This window comes from Zootoca vivipara, chromosome 8 (assembly GCF_965207765.1).
Source record: "Zootoca vivipara chromosome 8, rZooViv2.hap1.1, whole genome shotgun sequence".
NCBI lineage: Eukaryota > Metazoa > Chordata > Lepidosauria > Squamata > Lacertidae > Zootoca > Zootoca vivipara.
In genome coordinates this window covers 80731266-80748643 of record NC_142591.1, presented here as the reverse complement: position 1 = coordinate 80748643, position 17378 = coordinate 80731266, and the positions used below count along the sequence as shown (strand labels likewise).

General features: G+C 43.6%; 1 protein-coding gene across 2 annotated transcripts in view; it reads left to right on the top strand.

The window, feature by feature from the left end:
- FAM135B (family with sequence similarity 135 member B) overlaps nucleotides 1-17097 on the top strand; it is a 114431-nt gene extending 97334 nt beyond the window's left edge. For both annotated transcript variants that reach the window (XM_035125308.3, XM_088675998.1), the window contains exons 14-20: nucleotides 340-506; nucleotides 1836-1927; nucleotides 3930-4027; nucleotides 4204-4355; nucleotides 5214-5324; nucleotides 6838-6951; nucleotides 13472-17097. In XM_035125308.3, the coding sequence (XP_034981199.3) occupies nucleotides 340-506; nucleotides 1836-1927; nucleotides 3930-4027; nucleotides 4204-4355; nucleotides 5214-5324; nucleotides 6838-6951; nucleotides 13472-13677 (940 nt within the window). In that variant the 3' untranslated portion in view covers nucleotides 13678-17097. The remainder of the gene's footprint in view (nucleotides 1-339; nucleotides 507-1835; nucleotides 1928-3929; nucleotides 4028-4203; nucleotides 4356-5213; nucleotides 5325-6837; nucleotides 6952-13471) is intronic.
- Nucleotides 17098-17378: the final 281 nt, after the last annotated feature.

Sequence of the window (17378 nt, the reverse complement as noted above, 5' to 3'; positions counted from 1 at the left end):
CAGTGGTGGAAGCACACTGGATGTCAACATGATGTCATATGACTGAGAGGTGGGTGGTTCCAATCACCTGTCAAAATTGTCCTACTGGGGTGTGGGAGATACAGGTCTGTCCCAGTGAGCTAAAAAGGTCCCCCACCCCAGGCCTACATCATTGGAGACTGTATGGCTGGCATTTGGGTTGAGATCTGAAAATCTGATTTTGGTTACCCTTCCACAACGGGTCTACCAGCTGCAGTGCCAAAACCCAACTCTCACCCCAGCCCTTTGAAGACAATGGTTGAAAAGTCACATGTTGTTGGATGCCCATCTCAATCAGTGATTAATTAGTGTATTCTCCAGTTTTCATCAGGCCAAAGAAAAGTTTAAAAAAGAGCTGAAGATTGAAGGATTTCTGTACAGTGACCTAACTGCACTCGCTTCTGATATCCCATATTTCCCACCAGAGGAAGAGGAAGAAAATTTTGAAGATGGGATTCACCTAGTGGTCTGTGTCCATGGGCTGGATGGTAAGGCCAAAGAGGCGATGTGGGGGATAACTGGGCATTCTGAATATACACAGTGTTCACACGATACATAATTGTGTGTGATGTGAAAGCAGACAGCTGCAGTTACGCTAGTCATAGAGACCATGGTTAGAGGGTCTTCAAACTTGGGTTGGACCATAAATCCCAGCCTCCTCTGGGAAGTGAGTCAGTGCTTCAAAACTTGCACAAAGTCATGGGTGTTCTAAACCACAGGCCCCAAGGAGGGCATGTATGAGTGGTTTTTATGGAGGGATACCAAAGAAGGATGTCAGAAAGGCCAGACATCCAGCTCTTGTGATTTATAAGCTTACAGCACAGTGTGCAGAGCCTCACTGCTTTTAAAAACATAGGATGGACACCACAACAGTGAGAGGTCGTCATCATCATCATTTTATTTGTATGCCGCCTTTCCACAGTTAAAAACGATGCTCAAGGTGGCGTACAACATGACAAGATTTACATAATTACAAAAGTCATAAACAATCAATAAACCAAATAAAAAAATACACAACCAAATGGAAAACAATTTCCACATATATCAAAATCTAAAACTAAGAATACGGCATTAATATCACAGTTTAAAATGACATAGGTAAAAAATAACAGCAATTTTTTATATATAAAAAAAAACAGAGCCCTCTCTGCATCATGAGATGTCCGCACACAAACAAACATTCGTACAACCTTTATGCACAAAGATGCATGCATCACTTCACCCAGAACCTCCTATCACACCTGGCTGGTGAGGCAATAGGTGGCAGCTACTCGAAGCTTCTCCCCTCTCTGGGCCTTGGACTCCGTATCCCAAGGTCCACAGATTAGCACAGCATCAAAGTAAACCAAGTAGCATATATCAAAGCAAATAAATATACACATATGAGCTCATTCTTGCAACAACTTCCACTTAGTTTGGCGTTACCTTGGCCACCAATATGGCGCTTGAATGCCTTCCAGAACATTTCACCTTGGGTTCAACACAATGGGGCAAAGTTTGATAGGATGAAAATTGTCCTGAAAATGAATCACCATTTTAGACGAGGCACTGTGTTCGCACTGGGAGCATCACAGCCATATCACTGGAACACAAGTCACTTCCCACCTCCTCAGGATATGCCCGCAGTGTGAGCGGGAATGCAAAGTCATGCAAAGTGGCTCATCATCAGAAGAATCCACTCATGTTTGCTGTGGAAAGAGACGTACCAGGCCGTCATTGTCAACCCCCTTCCCCAGTAAGCAGGTTGAGAGATGGGTGGATGATGTCCTTCAGCATGGGACCCATGTCTTAGAAAAGCAATTTCTTTCCTCCTCAAGGTAACAGTGCAGATCTACGGCTGGTAAAAACTTTCATCGAACTGGGTCTCCCCGGTGGAAAGCTTGACTTCTTGATGTCAGAAAGGAACCAGGTATTTTGCTCATTTCTTACTTCTTTGAGGTTTGTACTTCACGTTTCCATCTCATAATGATGCATTCGACACAGTTAATGATACCACAATTTTAAAAATGGAACACAAAGCTGCAGAAAATAATTACAAATGCATTGGAGCTCAATGGGAGACTCCTTCTTATCAAGAAAGATCCATGTGTTTTTTCATATGTCCTCTGTGATTAAGCACATCCTCCCATGTCTAAATAAAATGGAAGATAAGTAAGTTTCAGAGAAAACCATTAATTATCAGTGCAGGCAAAACAAACAGGCCAGAGTCTATATTTAAGTTTACGAGCATGTTTAGTGGAAGGCAATATTGCAAATTGGATGTGCTCGTGTTTTTCTTTGGAACGAGTGGCAATTAGCAAGATGGATTTTCTCTCTCACACAAAAAGAAGCATTAATTACTGGAAATGTTTCCCTTGAATCTTTGTCCCAGCATTTGATGATTATTTCCCTGGCATCTCATTAGTTTTGAATCTGATGCAGAGCTGATGGGATTACAAAACAGCACAGCTCCAGAGAAAAGGAACCATTTGCCATCCTCATCCCTCTGAATTTCATTCCTCCATCATTCCCTTTCTGTTTATTACAAGCAACAACAGAATGCTTGGCTTAACATTTGCACAACTACACATTGCTGGCCCTCAGTGGGTACTAATTATAACTGTTCAACCACAAAATATCCGAACTCTGTTGCAACAATGCAACTTTGTGGTAGCTTTGCAGTCAACATTAACCATCTGATGGTTTCATAGAGCTGGTGCCAAATGCAGCTGGACTTTACATGGTAGTAAAGCTTGCAGAGCTTTGTAAGGGCTTCATCACTAACCCTTCAGCTCTGAGCCATGGCAGTGAAGGCCAGAAATTAAGGATGGGACTGGAATGTTGACTGAGGCTGTGATCCTCTAACCCTTTTTCACCTGGAGTTCCACATTCCCTTCCAGAGGTCGCATGCTAGTGGTGGGTTAGGTGAGAGGCAAAAGTGGACAGAGATATTAATGCAAATTTTTATTTTGTGCAGTAGGCCAATTTTTGCACAGCTTTTCTTTATCCTCCATCCAGACTTGTAAGAGGAATTGTCACAATGCAAGTACAATTCCCCGCTGGGCAAAATGTTTCATGGAAGTTGCGAAGCCAAGCCAATGGGAGACGTAGCCTTGAGAAAGTGAGTTTGTTTGGGGGAATTCCCAAGGCACAGACAGAGACGCCTAGAGAGTCACATTTGACCTGCATACTTGAGGTTCACCATCCCTGCTATTACAGTCACATGTGAATAACTCCCATGCAACACAGGGGTGCTTACATTTGAATAGACATGTGTAAGATTATGCCAATGCAGGCTAACAGTTGTGTACCCTACAATTCTGTATGCATGGTTTGGTTGGAGAGCTGCACTGCAACATTCAGAGAGGTTGTGTTTAGATTTGCATACTGGTTTGGGAACTGCAAATTAGGTAGTTTCTCATTCATATGAAAGCCAGATTGAATTTCTTTATCATCCCTACCACACACCGAACACCAGTTGTAGAGCTAATAGAAGTGAACCTCTGAAGTGCATGGTATGCCTTGGGCAGGTGCAATCTTCTTTTAAATATCCTGAAACTTATTTTGTTAATCATTTCAAATATATGGTTTACATACACACACACACAGCACACACAGTGGTACCTCGAGTTACAAATGTCTCAGGTTACAAATGCTTCAGGTGACAAACTCCGCTCACCTGGAAGAGTTACCTCGAGTTGAGAACTTTGCACCAGGATGAGAATGGAAATCGTGTGCCGGCGGCACAGCAGCAGCAAGATTCCCTATTAGCAAAAGCACGCCTCTAGTTAAGAAGAGTTTCAGGTTAAGAGCGGACCTCCGGAACGAATTAAGTTCGTAACTAGACAGACAGACAGACAGTCTCTGTCTTCTTCTTTGCCTATGAAAACTCGGAAGGTATACTACCAACTGTTCTTCTCTTGATTTAACAGATGGACACATTTGCAGATTTCGATACAATGACCGACCGTTTGCTGGATGAAATAATTCAGCACATTCAGCTGTACAACTTGTCGATATCACGAATAAGGTAAATAGCAGTGGCAACTGTGGAGCAGTGTGGCGTCATTTTCATAGGCTGCTGTTTGATTGTTAATATATTGAATGGTGGCCCTTTCTGCTTTTGTGCATCACTTTGAGGTTCCTTTGAATGCAGAGCAATGAAGGCGTTCTCTAAATAAATGGATACAAATTGTGTCCCCACAGTTTCATCGGCCATTCCCTCGGCAATGTCATCATCCGATCCGTGTTAACCCGGCCCAGATTTCGCTATTACCTCAATAAGCTGCATACTTTCCTGTCCCTCTCCGGGCCTCACCTGGGAACGCTTTACAACAACAGTACTTTGGTTAGTACAGGTAAGAGCTACCGGCTGTTTGAAGGGAAACACTGAAAGTATGAGAGGGGTTCTAACATCCTGTCTAATGTTTCTTGCCCCATGCTATGAAATGCCATAGGAGTGTCTCCAACCAGGAATGGAATAAAACCATGGAAACCAATTCACTGAAGACCATTGGTTTCTGTGGGCATGCTATGGTTTCAATGGTTTCAATGGGTATACTCAGAGTAGGGTTTTTATTGGAGATCACACACACACACACAACCTCACCAAATGCACAAAATGAATTGAGAACATGTTTTATAAACAAGCGGACTTTGCTTGTCCATTGCAATTAACCAAGGCTTGGAAGCTGTGGCCCTCCAGATGTTGTTGAATTCCCATTAGGTCAAGTCCCATTAATCCCCGGCAGCATGGCCAGTTGGGTTGAGGATGATGGAAGCTGTAGTCCAAGACATCTGGAGATAGGCCTAACCTACTTTTAGAGATCTTGTCTCCCATCATGTTACAATTCCCAGTACACTAGCCCTGAAAAACCCCTTTGCCTGCCAGCCAACCAACCAGCAACTATCCAGGCCCCTTACCATCACATTACTTTCAGATGAACATTTTGGTTTTGAGTAAATAAATTAAAAATTGTCCAGTAGCACCTTAGAGACCAACTAAGTTTGTTCTGGGTATAAGCTTTCTTGTGCATGCACACTACTTCAGTTTTGAATGACCCAGACCACTCTGCTTCCCCCAGTAGTTCTCAGACTCCCTTGGGAATATCTGCTTTGGGGTTTTAATGAAGGATTGATCTCCCCCAATTGGTTTGCTGGGCTTTACCCTACTTAAGTGCTCTTGGAAACCCACAAATCACCATTGCTTTTTCTAGGCTTGTGGCTCATGCAGAAGCTGAAAAAATCCGGGTCACTTTTGCAGCTAACCTTCAGGGACAATGCAGATCTGCGAAAATGTTTCCTCTACCAGCTCAGCCAAAAAACAGGTGGGTGGTGCTGAGTTAAAATCTAAGCCTCTGTTCTAGCAAGTGGCTGTGTCTTCATTTGCTTGTTTGAAATCCAGTTGACTTGGGGAAACAGTCATCTCACAGAGAGTGGTTTCCTGCTTGGCTGCTACCACAGGAGCCAACTCGTAGGGGTTGAGGTCCCTTTGCTCCTCCTCCCAAATAAAATATATGAGGAAGCTTGGGACCCCCAAAGTTGCTGGGCATTGCCATTCAAATGGTATGTGTGCACTGTGGCATTTGATGAATTACAAATGTCTCAGGTTACAAACGCTTCAGGTGACAAACTCCGCTCACCTGGAAGAGTTACCTCGAGTTGAGAACTTTGCCCCAGGATGAGAATGGAAATGGTGCTGGAGGAGACTCTTGAGAGTCCCATGGACTGCAAGAAGATCAAACCTATCCATTATTAAGGAAATCAGCCCTCAGTGCTCACTGGAAGGACAGATCGTGAAGCTGAGGCTCCAATACTTTGGCCACCTCATGAGAAGAGAAGAATCCTTGGAAAAGACCTTGATGTTGGGAAAGATGGAGGGCACTAGGAGAAGGGGACGACAGAGGACGAGATGGTTGGACAGTGTTCTCAAAGCTACGAACATGAGTTTGACCAAACTGCGGGAGGCAGTGGAAGACAGGAGTGCCTGGCGTGCTATGGTCCATGGGGTCACGAAGAGTCGGACACGACTAAACGACTAAACAACAACAACAATGCGCTGGAGCTCCGTGTTTTATTCAAGTTGGCATCCCTTGCTGCTACTATGCTGTAAAAAAGGAGGTAAAGGACCCCTGGATAGTTAAGTCCAGTCAAAGGCGACTATGGGGTTGCGGCACTCATTTCACTTTCAGGCCGAGGGAACCGGCATTGGTCCACAGACAGCTTTCCAGGTCATGTGGCCAGCAGGACTAAGCCGCTTCTGGCGTAACAGAACACTGTGACGGAGACCAGAGTGCACGTAAACACCGTTTACCTTCCCGCCACAGCAGTACCTATTTATCTACTTGCACTGGTGTGCTTTCAAACTGCTAGGTAGGCAGGAGCTGGGACAGAGCAATGGGAGCTCAAGCCATCGCGGGGATTCAAACTGCCGACTTTCTAATCGGCAAGCCCAAGAGGCTCAGTGGTTTAGACCACAGCGCCACCGTATGCTGTAGCCCTTCCTTGACACCAACACAAGGGCTTGGGGGCACTTCAGGTCCAGGGGCCAAATGCAGACCCTTCAGACCTCTTTGTCTGACCCTTCAGATTCCACACAATCTCCTCAACAATATCACCTCTACTCAGTGCTATTTTTCTTTAAAAAAGAGAGAAGGGGTTTATGTGTGTGCCAGAGGTTACCACGAATGTATGGTATGATGATGTATGGTATTTCTTTGTATGGTATGATGCTTTCTTCATAGTGGATAGAATTTGCTCCACCACCCAGCATGCACTTAATCCAAGGAAGGCTGTTCTAATGCACACACTTGTTTGTCCCCCCCCTTTCTTTTCTTACAGGCCTCCAGTATTTCAAAAATGTTGTCCTGGTGGCCTCTCCCCAAGACCGCTACGTCCCATTTCATTCTGCAAGAATAGAAATGTGCAAATCTGCCCTGAAAGACAGGCAGACAGGTGAGCTTCTTTGTGGATTTAAGAGAATGGCTGTATTTGAAACAACAACAAACTATGCATAGATTTATTTCTAGATTGGCATATCCTAATAGGACACCTAGCAGATTTATACAGTGTGAAAACAGATGCTTCCCTGTTTCAGGTGCCCATAATCTCCATTAATCAATAGACATCAGGAGACAAAAGAAAAGAAGGAATCTGCAGTTAGATCTAAGACTCCTATCTATGGGAGCCAGTGTGGTGTAGTGGTTAAGAGCGGTAGACTTGTAATCTGGGGAACCGGGTTTGTGTCTCCGCTCTTCCACATGCAGCTGCTGGGTGACCTTGGGCTAGTCACACTTCTTTGAAGTCTCTCAGCCCCACCCACCTCACAGGGTGTCTGTTGTGGGGGAGGAAGGGAAAAGGAGATGGTTAGCCGCTTTGAGAGACTCCTTCGGGTAGTGATAAAGCGGGATATCAAATCCAAACAACAACTCCTCCTCCTCCTCCTTCTCTTCTTCTTCTTCTTCTTCTTCTTCTTCTTCTTCTTCTTCTTCTTCTTCTTCTTCTTCTTCTTCTTCTTCTTCTTCTTCTTCTGAAATCTGGGTCATACATGGTACATGGCAACTTCCTATGTTCCTCAGGAGGAACCAGGGCCATCTGCTACACAGGTGATCACTTGAAGGTGATTGCTATTCATCCCAATTGAGTCAAACAATTGTGTATTGCAAGACTATGTGACTTAGACCAGGTCTAGAGGCCCTCACGGTGTGGTGGAACTGCAAATCCTATCATACCTGACTATTCCCCGGTGCTGATGGGATTTTGAGTTCAATGCTCAGAAGTGCCCCGTTTGTATGCAAGTCTGCTATTCTTGCATGTATCCTGGCTTCTGCGTTTAGAGCTCCTTTTTAGCATTGAAGCCACACCATGTTCAGAAACAGGCACTTATGGATTCATGTAGGCAAATAATACCCCTGAGGAGTGGTGTTAGGGGTAAAAAGGGAGCAGATTGGAATGGGAAAAGAAGAGCCTGTTAATCTCCCAATTTAACAAGCACAGGAGGGGCACAGGAACCTATGGATTATGTTGGGAAACAGGAGACATTTATCTAAAGGGAAATGACTGTGGCTCCTCTCGACTGCTAGATTTTCCATTTTGTGTGTTTTTTGCTTTTGTTTTTGTTGTTTTTTGCAGATATATTCTGCAACATGCCATTGATACACTAGTTTATTAGTGGTGGATTTATGATGGAACACCTGCACATAAGTTCACTTTATTAGTTGCTCTGCTATACTGTACTTCCTGAATGATATTACATTATTTCCATCTGGTGCTCCTGCACTGCAGCACAACAAAAGCAGACAAAAACAACAACAACAACAACAACAACAACAAAACGCCATTGGAATATTTGTGATGTGAAAAGTTACAGGATTTCAGCAGGGAGCTACAGGACATGCACTGGTTGGAAACCAAGTGGTGTGTCTTCCTTGAGACCTTTCCAGGAGCATGTGTGTAGGCAGGATTTATGTTGGAGGGGGCAGCGCCTCCGTTTGGATCAAGTGGTGTGTCTGCCTTGAGACCTTTCCAGGAGCATGTGTGTAGGCAGGATTTATGTTGGAGGGGGCAGCGCCTCCGTTTGGATCACGTATAACCGCTCAGATGCCACAATGAGTGCAAAACATAATGAATGCACAATAGAAAGGTGCTTCATTTCACCTTGGTCAGCTGAATTTTGGGAAACCACTTGAAGCATCCGCTGTGTTGAACTATTTCAATTGCTTTTGTTTGATTTGTTCATTTCAAATAGCTGAAAGTCTGTATATTTTGATAATAAACCTTATTTGCAATGTAGGGGTTTCTTTGAATAATTTTGATTGCAACTGTAGATGATGATGGTGGTGATGAATAAATAAATATACCCTGCCCATCTGGCTGAGTTTCCCCAGCCAGTCAGGGCAGCTCCCAATAGAATATAAAAAACACGATAAAAGATCAAACATTAAAAACCTCCCTAAACAGGGCTGCCTTCAGGTGTCTTCTAAAAATCTGGTAGCTGTTTTTCTCTTTGACATCTGATAGGAGGGCGTTCCACAGGGCGGGCGCCACCACCGAGAAGGCCCTCTGCCTGGTTTCCTGCAACCTTGCTTCTTGCTGTGAGGGAACCACCAGAAGGCCCTCAGAGCTGGACCTTAATGTCCGGGCTGAACGATGGGGGGGGGGGTGGATAGATAGATAGATAGATGATAGATAGATAGATAGATAGATAGATAGATAGATAGATAGATAGAGTGGTTCCTCGACTTACGAAGGCGATCCGTTATGCGGTGCTCTTCGTAAGTTGAAACCTTTGTATGTCGAAGCGTCCATTTTGCGCATGTGTGGAGAACAATTTTGCGCTTTGCGCATGTGCAGACCGTGTGCACCGCTTCTGCGCAGAACGTGCGAGGGGCGAAAATACTTCCGGGTTTGATGACTTCGAAGTCGAGGCATTTGGAAGTCGAGGTACCACTTGAGAGAGAGAGAGAGAGATGATTGATAGAAGATAGATAGATAGGTAGATAGATAGGTAGATAGGTAGATAGATGATTGATATATAGATAGTAACACCAACAGCATCTGAAGGGCCACAGGCTCTCCATCTTTGAGTTACACAAATGCAGTCAACTACACAGAAAAACCTATATTGATGGGAAATACCTCTCAGAGTAAGTTTACCAGACATCCCCGTTTCCTGGATTTACCCGGAATTACAAATCAGTCCCCTGACAAAATCCATCTATTTAGTAGGAAGTTGTGTCCCCGGATTCATTGGGGGGTGGAAATCTGGTAACCTTATATCAGAGCCGAGGAACAGATATCAATGGGGATCACCTGCCCTTCACCTCTGCAATGCCAGCAAAAGCTCAGCTGGACTTAGGATGAGATGGTGGAACCACGTTCAAGTATCACCCCCACTTCTTTTAATTTATGTATTCATTAGTCTTCCTTCTTAACTATAATGACTTAGAATATGGCACAATCTTTATTAGTGAAATATTGAGATAGCTACTCTTATTACCAGTTGTGATGATTTGCAAAATTGTCCATTATTACAGTTTTCCTTTTGATAAACAGTTAGCTAATCATGCTATATCCCAACTCAATATGCTTTTTCAGGTCTCCCATTAAATTTTCCTTGCCTGCAGCTATTAAATACATAAATGGCCTTTGAAGCTTAGGAGGATTAGCCTATTTTTCATACTTCAACAAACCTCATTTCGGATCTAATGCTAATTTAAATTTGTGCATTTCATTTTTACTCTTTAAAGCTTTATTCTGGTACTTTCTTTTTCTTTCACAATTTCCTATATCTGTTGCACAATACCAACATTTCCCTTCCGCCTGCCTATCCAATTCTATTCATTTTCTGTGGTGAAAGTTACCATTGATAGGATATTTTTCAACAATTTTATCTTAAATGTAATGATAGGGAGAAAGATATTTCCTTAATAAACATACATAATCAAATACAGTCCCATTTAATCCCTTGAGCTGTTAAGCCCTTCAGGAGTCCTTATTATTTGTTTGAGGGGAGGATAAATAATGTTGCATCAAGCAATTGTAACCCCACATTTTTTTCAATTAATTTCCCTATCATTTCACTTAACTTAAAAGTCTAGTTTTGAAGGGGAAGCAGTCAGTTTTTTTTTAAAGAGAGATATGTGTTTTTATTTATATTTTTCAAATTTATACATTTCATTAGTTTTACAATCAATTTAACACTTCCAAATTTCAGCTTCATAGAATCATAGAGTTGGAAGAGACCACAAGGGCCATCCAGTCCAACCCCCTGCCAAGCAGGAAACACCATCAAAGAAGGAGACTCCACCACACTCCTTGGCAGCAAATTCCACTGCTGAACAGCTCTTACTGTCAGGAAGTTCTTCCTAATGTTTTGGTGGAATCTTCTTTCTTGTAGTTTGAATCCATTGCTCCGTGTCCGCTTCTCTGGAGCAGCAGAAAACAATCTCCCTCCTCCATATGACATCCTTTCATATATTTGAACATGGCTATCATATCACCCCTTAACCTTCTCTTCTCCAGGCTAAACATACCCAGCTCCCTAAGCCGTTCCTCATAAGGCATCGTTTCCAGGCCTTTGACCATTTTGGTTGCCCTCTTCTGGACACGTTCCAGCTTGTCAGTATCCTTCTTGAACTGTGGTGCCCAGAACTGGACACAGTACTCCAGGTGAGGTCTGACCAGAGCAGAATACAGTGGTACTATTACTTCCCTAGATCTAGATGCTATACTCCTATTGATGCAGCCCAGAATTGCATTGGCTTTTTTAGCTGCTGCATCACACTGCTGACTCATGTCAAGTTTGTGGTCTACCAAGACTCTACCAAGCTTCCTTCTCCTTTCTGCATTTCCTTAAACAATTATTTAAAATATCTTCTGCATATCCAATGTCATTTAACTTGCTCATTTATTTATCTACTGTAAATATATACTCCTATAAAACTGCACGTTATTACATTAATCCTGCTAATGTTTTTTTTATCTGTTTACAATTTACCTGTAAATATTCATTAAACCATTTCCATTCTTTTATTAAAAAAAGTTTGTTATCTTGACTTCTTATTCTTCCGGTAAGTTTTGCCATTTCTGCATATCCCATAAGTTTTCGTATGCACTCCTCTTTTTCTGGGACTTCTGCTTCTTTCCACTTTGGGGCAAGTAACGTTCTTGCTTCTGGAGCAGCATACATAAATAAATTTCTATACAATTTAGGTCGTTCTGTCCCTATAATTCCCAAAAGAAAAACTTCTGGGTTGTTTTTTTTTAATATAAAAGTTATTTTGAACATCCTTTTCAATTCATTATATATCATTTCCCAATAAGCAGGATTGCTGTGCAAGAGCACCAAATCAGCTTTAATTGTGCAGCCAGCTTGCTGGAAACCACAGGAGGGGAGAGGGGTCTTGTGTTCGTGTTCTGCTTGTTGTTTACCCCCAGGCATCTGTTTAGTCACTTTGAGAACAGGATGCTGCGTAGTGCATTAAAGGAAAATGTTATGAAAGTGATGTAGAGGTGGTATCTAACACCAGCTAAACTTGCTAAAATGTATAGGACAAGAAATAAGGAGTGCTGGAAATGTAAAGGAAAGGAAGGGAAGTTATATCATATGTGGTGGACTTGTAATGAGGTAAAAGCATATTGGGAAATTATATATAACTAGTGTATTTCAGCCCGTTTAATAACGGGCGCTAGAACATCCTGGGGTTCGGAGAAGCGCTTGTGCAGCGCTTCTCCGAACCCTGGGACCTGTCCTTGCTGTCGGCGTCAGGGGGACAGGAACAGAGGAGGAGAAAGCGCTGCGTTCTCCTCCTCCGTTCCTCTCCCGCAGCCGCCGACAGGAAGAAGACATCCCAGGGTTCGGAGAAGCGCTTGCGCAGCGCTTCTCCGAACCCTGGGACCTGTCCTTGCTGTCGGCGGCAGGGGAACAGGAACAGAGGAGGAGAAAGCGCTGCGTTCTCCTCCTCCGTTCCTCTCCCCCAGCCACCGACAGGAAAGTCGTGCGCACTCTCCCCCCCCCTGCCTCCTCCAACCGCCGCTCCTCATGGCCAGGGAGGGTTGTGAGGAGGCCTTCGCCGGCCTCCACCCTCGCTTCCCTGACGTGCCCTGCAGTGAGGCGGTGTCCGGCGGGAGCGGCGGTTGGAGGAGGCAGGGGGGGAGAGTGCGCGCGCGCAGTCTCTGCTGTCCAATCCCTTTATCCCTGGGGCACATGCACAGTGACCCAGGGACACACGGGACAGCTTGGACGCAGGGACAACTTGGACATTATTATATAGGATGACTTTTAAAAATTAAGTTCACCTTTGTTAAAAAGCCAGAAGCATTTTATTGGGTATAGTGGATGAAGAGATACCAAAGGGTGATCAAAAACTGTTTATGTATGCAACAACTTCAGCAAGAATCATTTTAGCCCCAAAATGAAAACAACAAGAAATACCAATGAAAGATGAATTGTAGATGAAGATTATGGACTTTGTGGAATTGGTGAAGCTGACCGGAAAAATCTGAAACCCAACTTGATCAAGTTTTCCAAAAAGACTGGAGTAAATTTATACACTACTTAAAGGACCATTGTAAGCAACTAACAACACTAGCAGGGTTGTAAGAAGACTTGTAAGGATAATTGTCACTACCCTTTTATATTTATTTAAAAATTGTGATATTCTGAATGAGTGAAACGTAAAACGTAAAATGTAAAAATGCTATGATATACATATGAATTTTGAAAACCATGGGGTGGGAGGGAGGGAAGTCGACAGGCTCATATGAGCAAAAGAAGTAAGGTGGGTAATGAAGATGTGTTTAAACATTAGAAAATGGAAAATTGATAAAAAAATATTATAAAAAGAGAACAGGATGCTGGATGAGATGGGCCACTGGCCTGGTCCAGCAGGCTCATCTTGTGTTCTTCATACACCATGAATATTGTAGACAATGAAGAAATAATAATAATTATTATGTTTTTCAACTTTCCAAGGTCCTGTTTATGCCGAGATGATCAACAACCTCCTCCAGCCGGTGGTGGGGACAAAGGATTGCACTTTAATCCGCCACGATGTGTTCCACGCCTTGCCAAACACAGCCAACACCCTGATCGGGCGGGCAGCTCACATTGCGGTGCTGGATTCTGAACTGTTCTTGGAGAAATTTTTCCTGGTTGCGGGACTCAACTACTTCAAATAAGACTGTGAGCCTCAGGGGAGCAAAGGGAGCCTTGCATACTGAATTGCAAAGACTTTCTGGGCCAAGAGAGTGCTTCATTTCTGGGAACAAACAGAATACGCTTACGGCACACCCTAGTGGCTTGGAGAGAGGAATCAAAGTGCTTTGGTTATAATGTATTCAAAGGGCCAAAAATTGGTGCTTTTTGGAAGATGTAAACATATATATGTTATTTCGTCTTTTTTTCTTTTTGTTCATCTAACCACCAACCTCCTAAGAAAAAGCTTTTAAAATCCTGAGGATGTGATTATAGATTTGCCCCCTTTATAATGGTCACCGGACTGACCTCTTTCTCTCCCTTCCACCATTAAGAAATCCACTTAGGCATAAACTGCCTTAGCTGAGTCAATAATTATTATTTAAGAAGAAACTTGTCTGGTTTTTGTCATTTTCCATGTTTCATGTGGTCAACAAAAGAAGAAAGAAGTAAACTCAGGTTAAATTCTCCTTTGTGGTGAATCAGAAAATAGGAACGGGAATCTGTGGATTGCAGCACTTTATTTGTTTGGCAGGGGAAGTTAAGAAGAAAACTCGTAAATGTGTGGAAAACTCCAGTTCTGAAGGCCACAAAGTGTAATAACATTATCTCTGCAATGTCTAGTCGCTGACTTGGAGCTATTCTGTTGTGGTGTCCCAAATTTTGGTGGGCAGGGGCTCTGCTTCAGCAAGCAATCTGATTTAAGGGACTCTGGAGAAGCTTTGGAGGCACTAGAACACAGGCTGGCAATGGCGGACGTATTGTCAAGTGAGCAAGGACTGAAGGATGTCACCCCAAAATGACTCCTTCCGCTGCTGATCAAGACCCAGGCCACTCTTCCAGCATGCAGAGTCTACGGATCATCCACTCACTTCAAGACCCAGGCAAGGGACCCTTGAACTCCTTCCAGTATTTGAGGAGGAACTTTCTCCAACGTGAATAGCAACAGAGTTATTCTCTTGTTCATCGCAGGTTGCCCTGAGTTGCTAAAAGATGCTAACAGTGGTAAAAGATGCAGGGACAGTGGTTGGGGAAAAAACACCCGCCTATAACTTGGCATGAGAAAATATGGTGAATGTGCCTACTTAACAGGGTGACCTTGGGTTCCAGGCTTCTTCTTCTTTTTTGGTGGGGAGATAAGTTAGCTAGAATTTTCTCCTGTGCCTCCTATAGTAGCAGGATTGAAAACAACAGAAGAGCTTTGTTGGGTGAGGCTAGCAAACTATCCTGGCCAATCAGATGCCTAAGGGAAATATGCAATGAGAGGATGAGTGCAATAGCTTCATCTCCACTTGCGATTTCCAGAAACTGGCTTTCAAAGACATGCTGCCTCCAACAGTGGACATCATGGCTGGCTAGTAGCCATTGGTAGAGGAGAAGATAAGATAAGATATCTTTATTGTCATTGTCCCCTTGCGGGAACAACGAAATTACTCCAGGGATTAGGTGACTGACAGGAGACCCTGAGTTTGGGAGAAAAGGTTAAAGGAAATGTGCACATTTATTGGTTTGACCTCGAGGCAAGAGAGGTGTGCCTATGGCAGTCGCCACCCCCAGTTGAAGTGCTATGTGGGCCACTTCTTCAATCCTCTCAAGACATCTCTAGCCCAGTCAGTCAGTCAGTCAGAATTGGTCTCCCAGGCATGTTACCTCTCAGCTGGAAATGAGCCTCCTGTGGGCCAATCCACGGGCCTATTTGACATCATAAGCAATGGTAGCTCTGTGGTAGAGAACTTGATTTACAGGCAGGAGATCCCACGTCCAGTCTCTGGCACCATCATCAGGTGATGGGCTCCACCTCATGCCCGAGAGTCTTCAGAGCTGTAGTGATTCAAAGTATACAATACCTGAATTAGATGGATAAGTAACCTGATCTGGTATGGCAGCACCTGGCGTAAGAGCTTTTGCAAATATTTCTCTGAGATTTTGGGGCACGTTGAACTGGATGGAGTAGCTTGGAATGGTATGACTGCATGTTATTTTAGATCAGGCTTCCTTAACCTTGGCCCTCCAGATGGTTTTGGCCTACAACTCCCATGATCCCTAGCTAGCAGGACCAGTGGTCAGGGATGATGGGAATTGCCGTCTCAAAACATCTGAAGGGCCGAGGTTGAGGAAGCCTGTTTTAGATTCACGTTGAAATTGGAATTCTTTTTTAAATTTCTGGCATGTGAACTTACAAAAGCTGTGCTTGTCAGTTTTTGCAATGTGCACATAAATAATCTGTAGTTCATCAGAATACAGATTTTGATATATTATCCTTTTGAGAGAAGATTTAGGTTAGTTCATGAAGAAAAAACAAAGCTTGCTCATCCTGGCTCAGTCAGGACTCAACCAGCTGAACTGAAGTTGTCTGGAGTCAAGGCCAGGGTAAATCCACAAAAAGTGGTGTTCTGGGGTCATGGGGCTAAGCATAGGTGCCAGCTCTATGTGTGTGTAGACAGGGCTGAGCTCCCACCCCACCCCAGTCTTGGGGGGCTGGGCCACAGCAGCAGTGGGCCTCACCTTGCCTCCCCCCTGCAGGCCTAGTGACTTCCTCCCAACATCACACACATGCAATGAGCCCTTCCAATGTCAGGCAGAACTCAGCACCTCTGAGGGTGGGACTGAGTAGTGCAGACTTGATCCGGATCCGAACTCTGTTCAGCTCAGTCATGTGGCCAGGCAAAAAAAGGTTGTGTTTTAAATGCTTGTTTCCCCAGCTAGCAGTAGACTTTCCCCAGGCCAGTTTCGCCAGCTAGCAGTAGACTTTCCCCAGGCCAGGGGTTTAGATCTGGTGTGACTTTATGCCAGCTTGCCTGGTTGCAGGATTACTCCCTAAATCACTTCCTTAATATCTTATAGTATCTTTGGAGTACTCTGAGCTTCAGGTAATGCATCTTAAGCATGTGGCAAAATCAGAAGCAGTGAAACAAAGATCTCCGTGACTTAGGGAGCAATCTAGAAGCTGATGTAAAACACACCAGCGTAAACTAAAATGGCATAAAGCTTGACTGAATCCAAAACCTATTCAGCAGTAGTGTTGCTGATGCTGATGCTGCTCTGCCTAAGCCTGGCAGAGGGGAAACAAACCTTTTAAATAGAGTTCTGTGTCAGGTTTTCAGGTTCCACAACTGTGCTGAATTGTCTTAGATCTCCATCTTCAAGTCCCACCACACCATGCCCCAGGGTCAGCAAGTTACACCAGGATAACTTTGGCTAAGATGGGGGTTGGGGACTTAATACCAGCTGAGCCCGGAATCAGCCATCTCAACTAGAGATCCTGATCTTCCTGAACTCCTCGTTTCAATGGATTTTGCCATAGGATTGCCCCCTTTAACTGCTGGAGAAACATTGATTTACATTTTTAATTATGAAGATATATTCTTAATTGGACAAAAATTGTAGAATGTTTTCTTTAAAAACCTCTGCAAGCGGTTTATGTAAAATAGACTAGAATACTGACGGAATAAACAGATCTTAAAAACAAGTTGAAATATCGAAGGTATCAACATGTAGATAAAATCAGCAAGTTTAATAACAAGCATGCATAATCAAATTACATGAGTGGGTAGGCTAGCCTAAACAAAAAGAAAGAAAGAAAAAAAGTTTTAACTGGCATTAAAAAAAACAGTACAATGAAGGCACTTTCGCCTGACATTAATAGGCAGCGCATGTCCCAGCAATTAATTCTGCACATGTAACA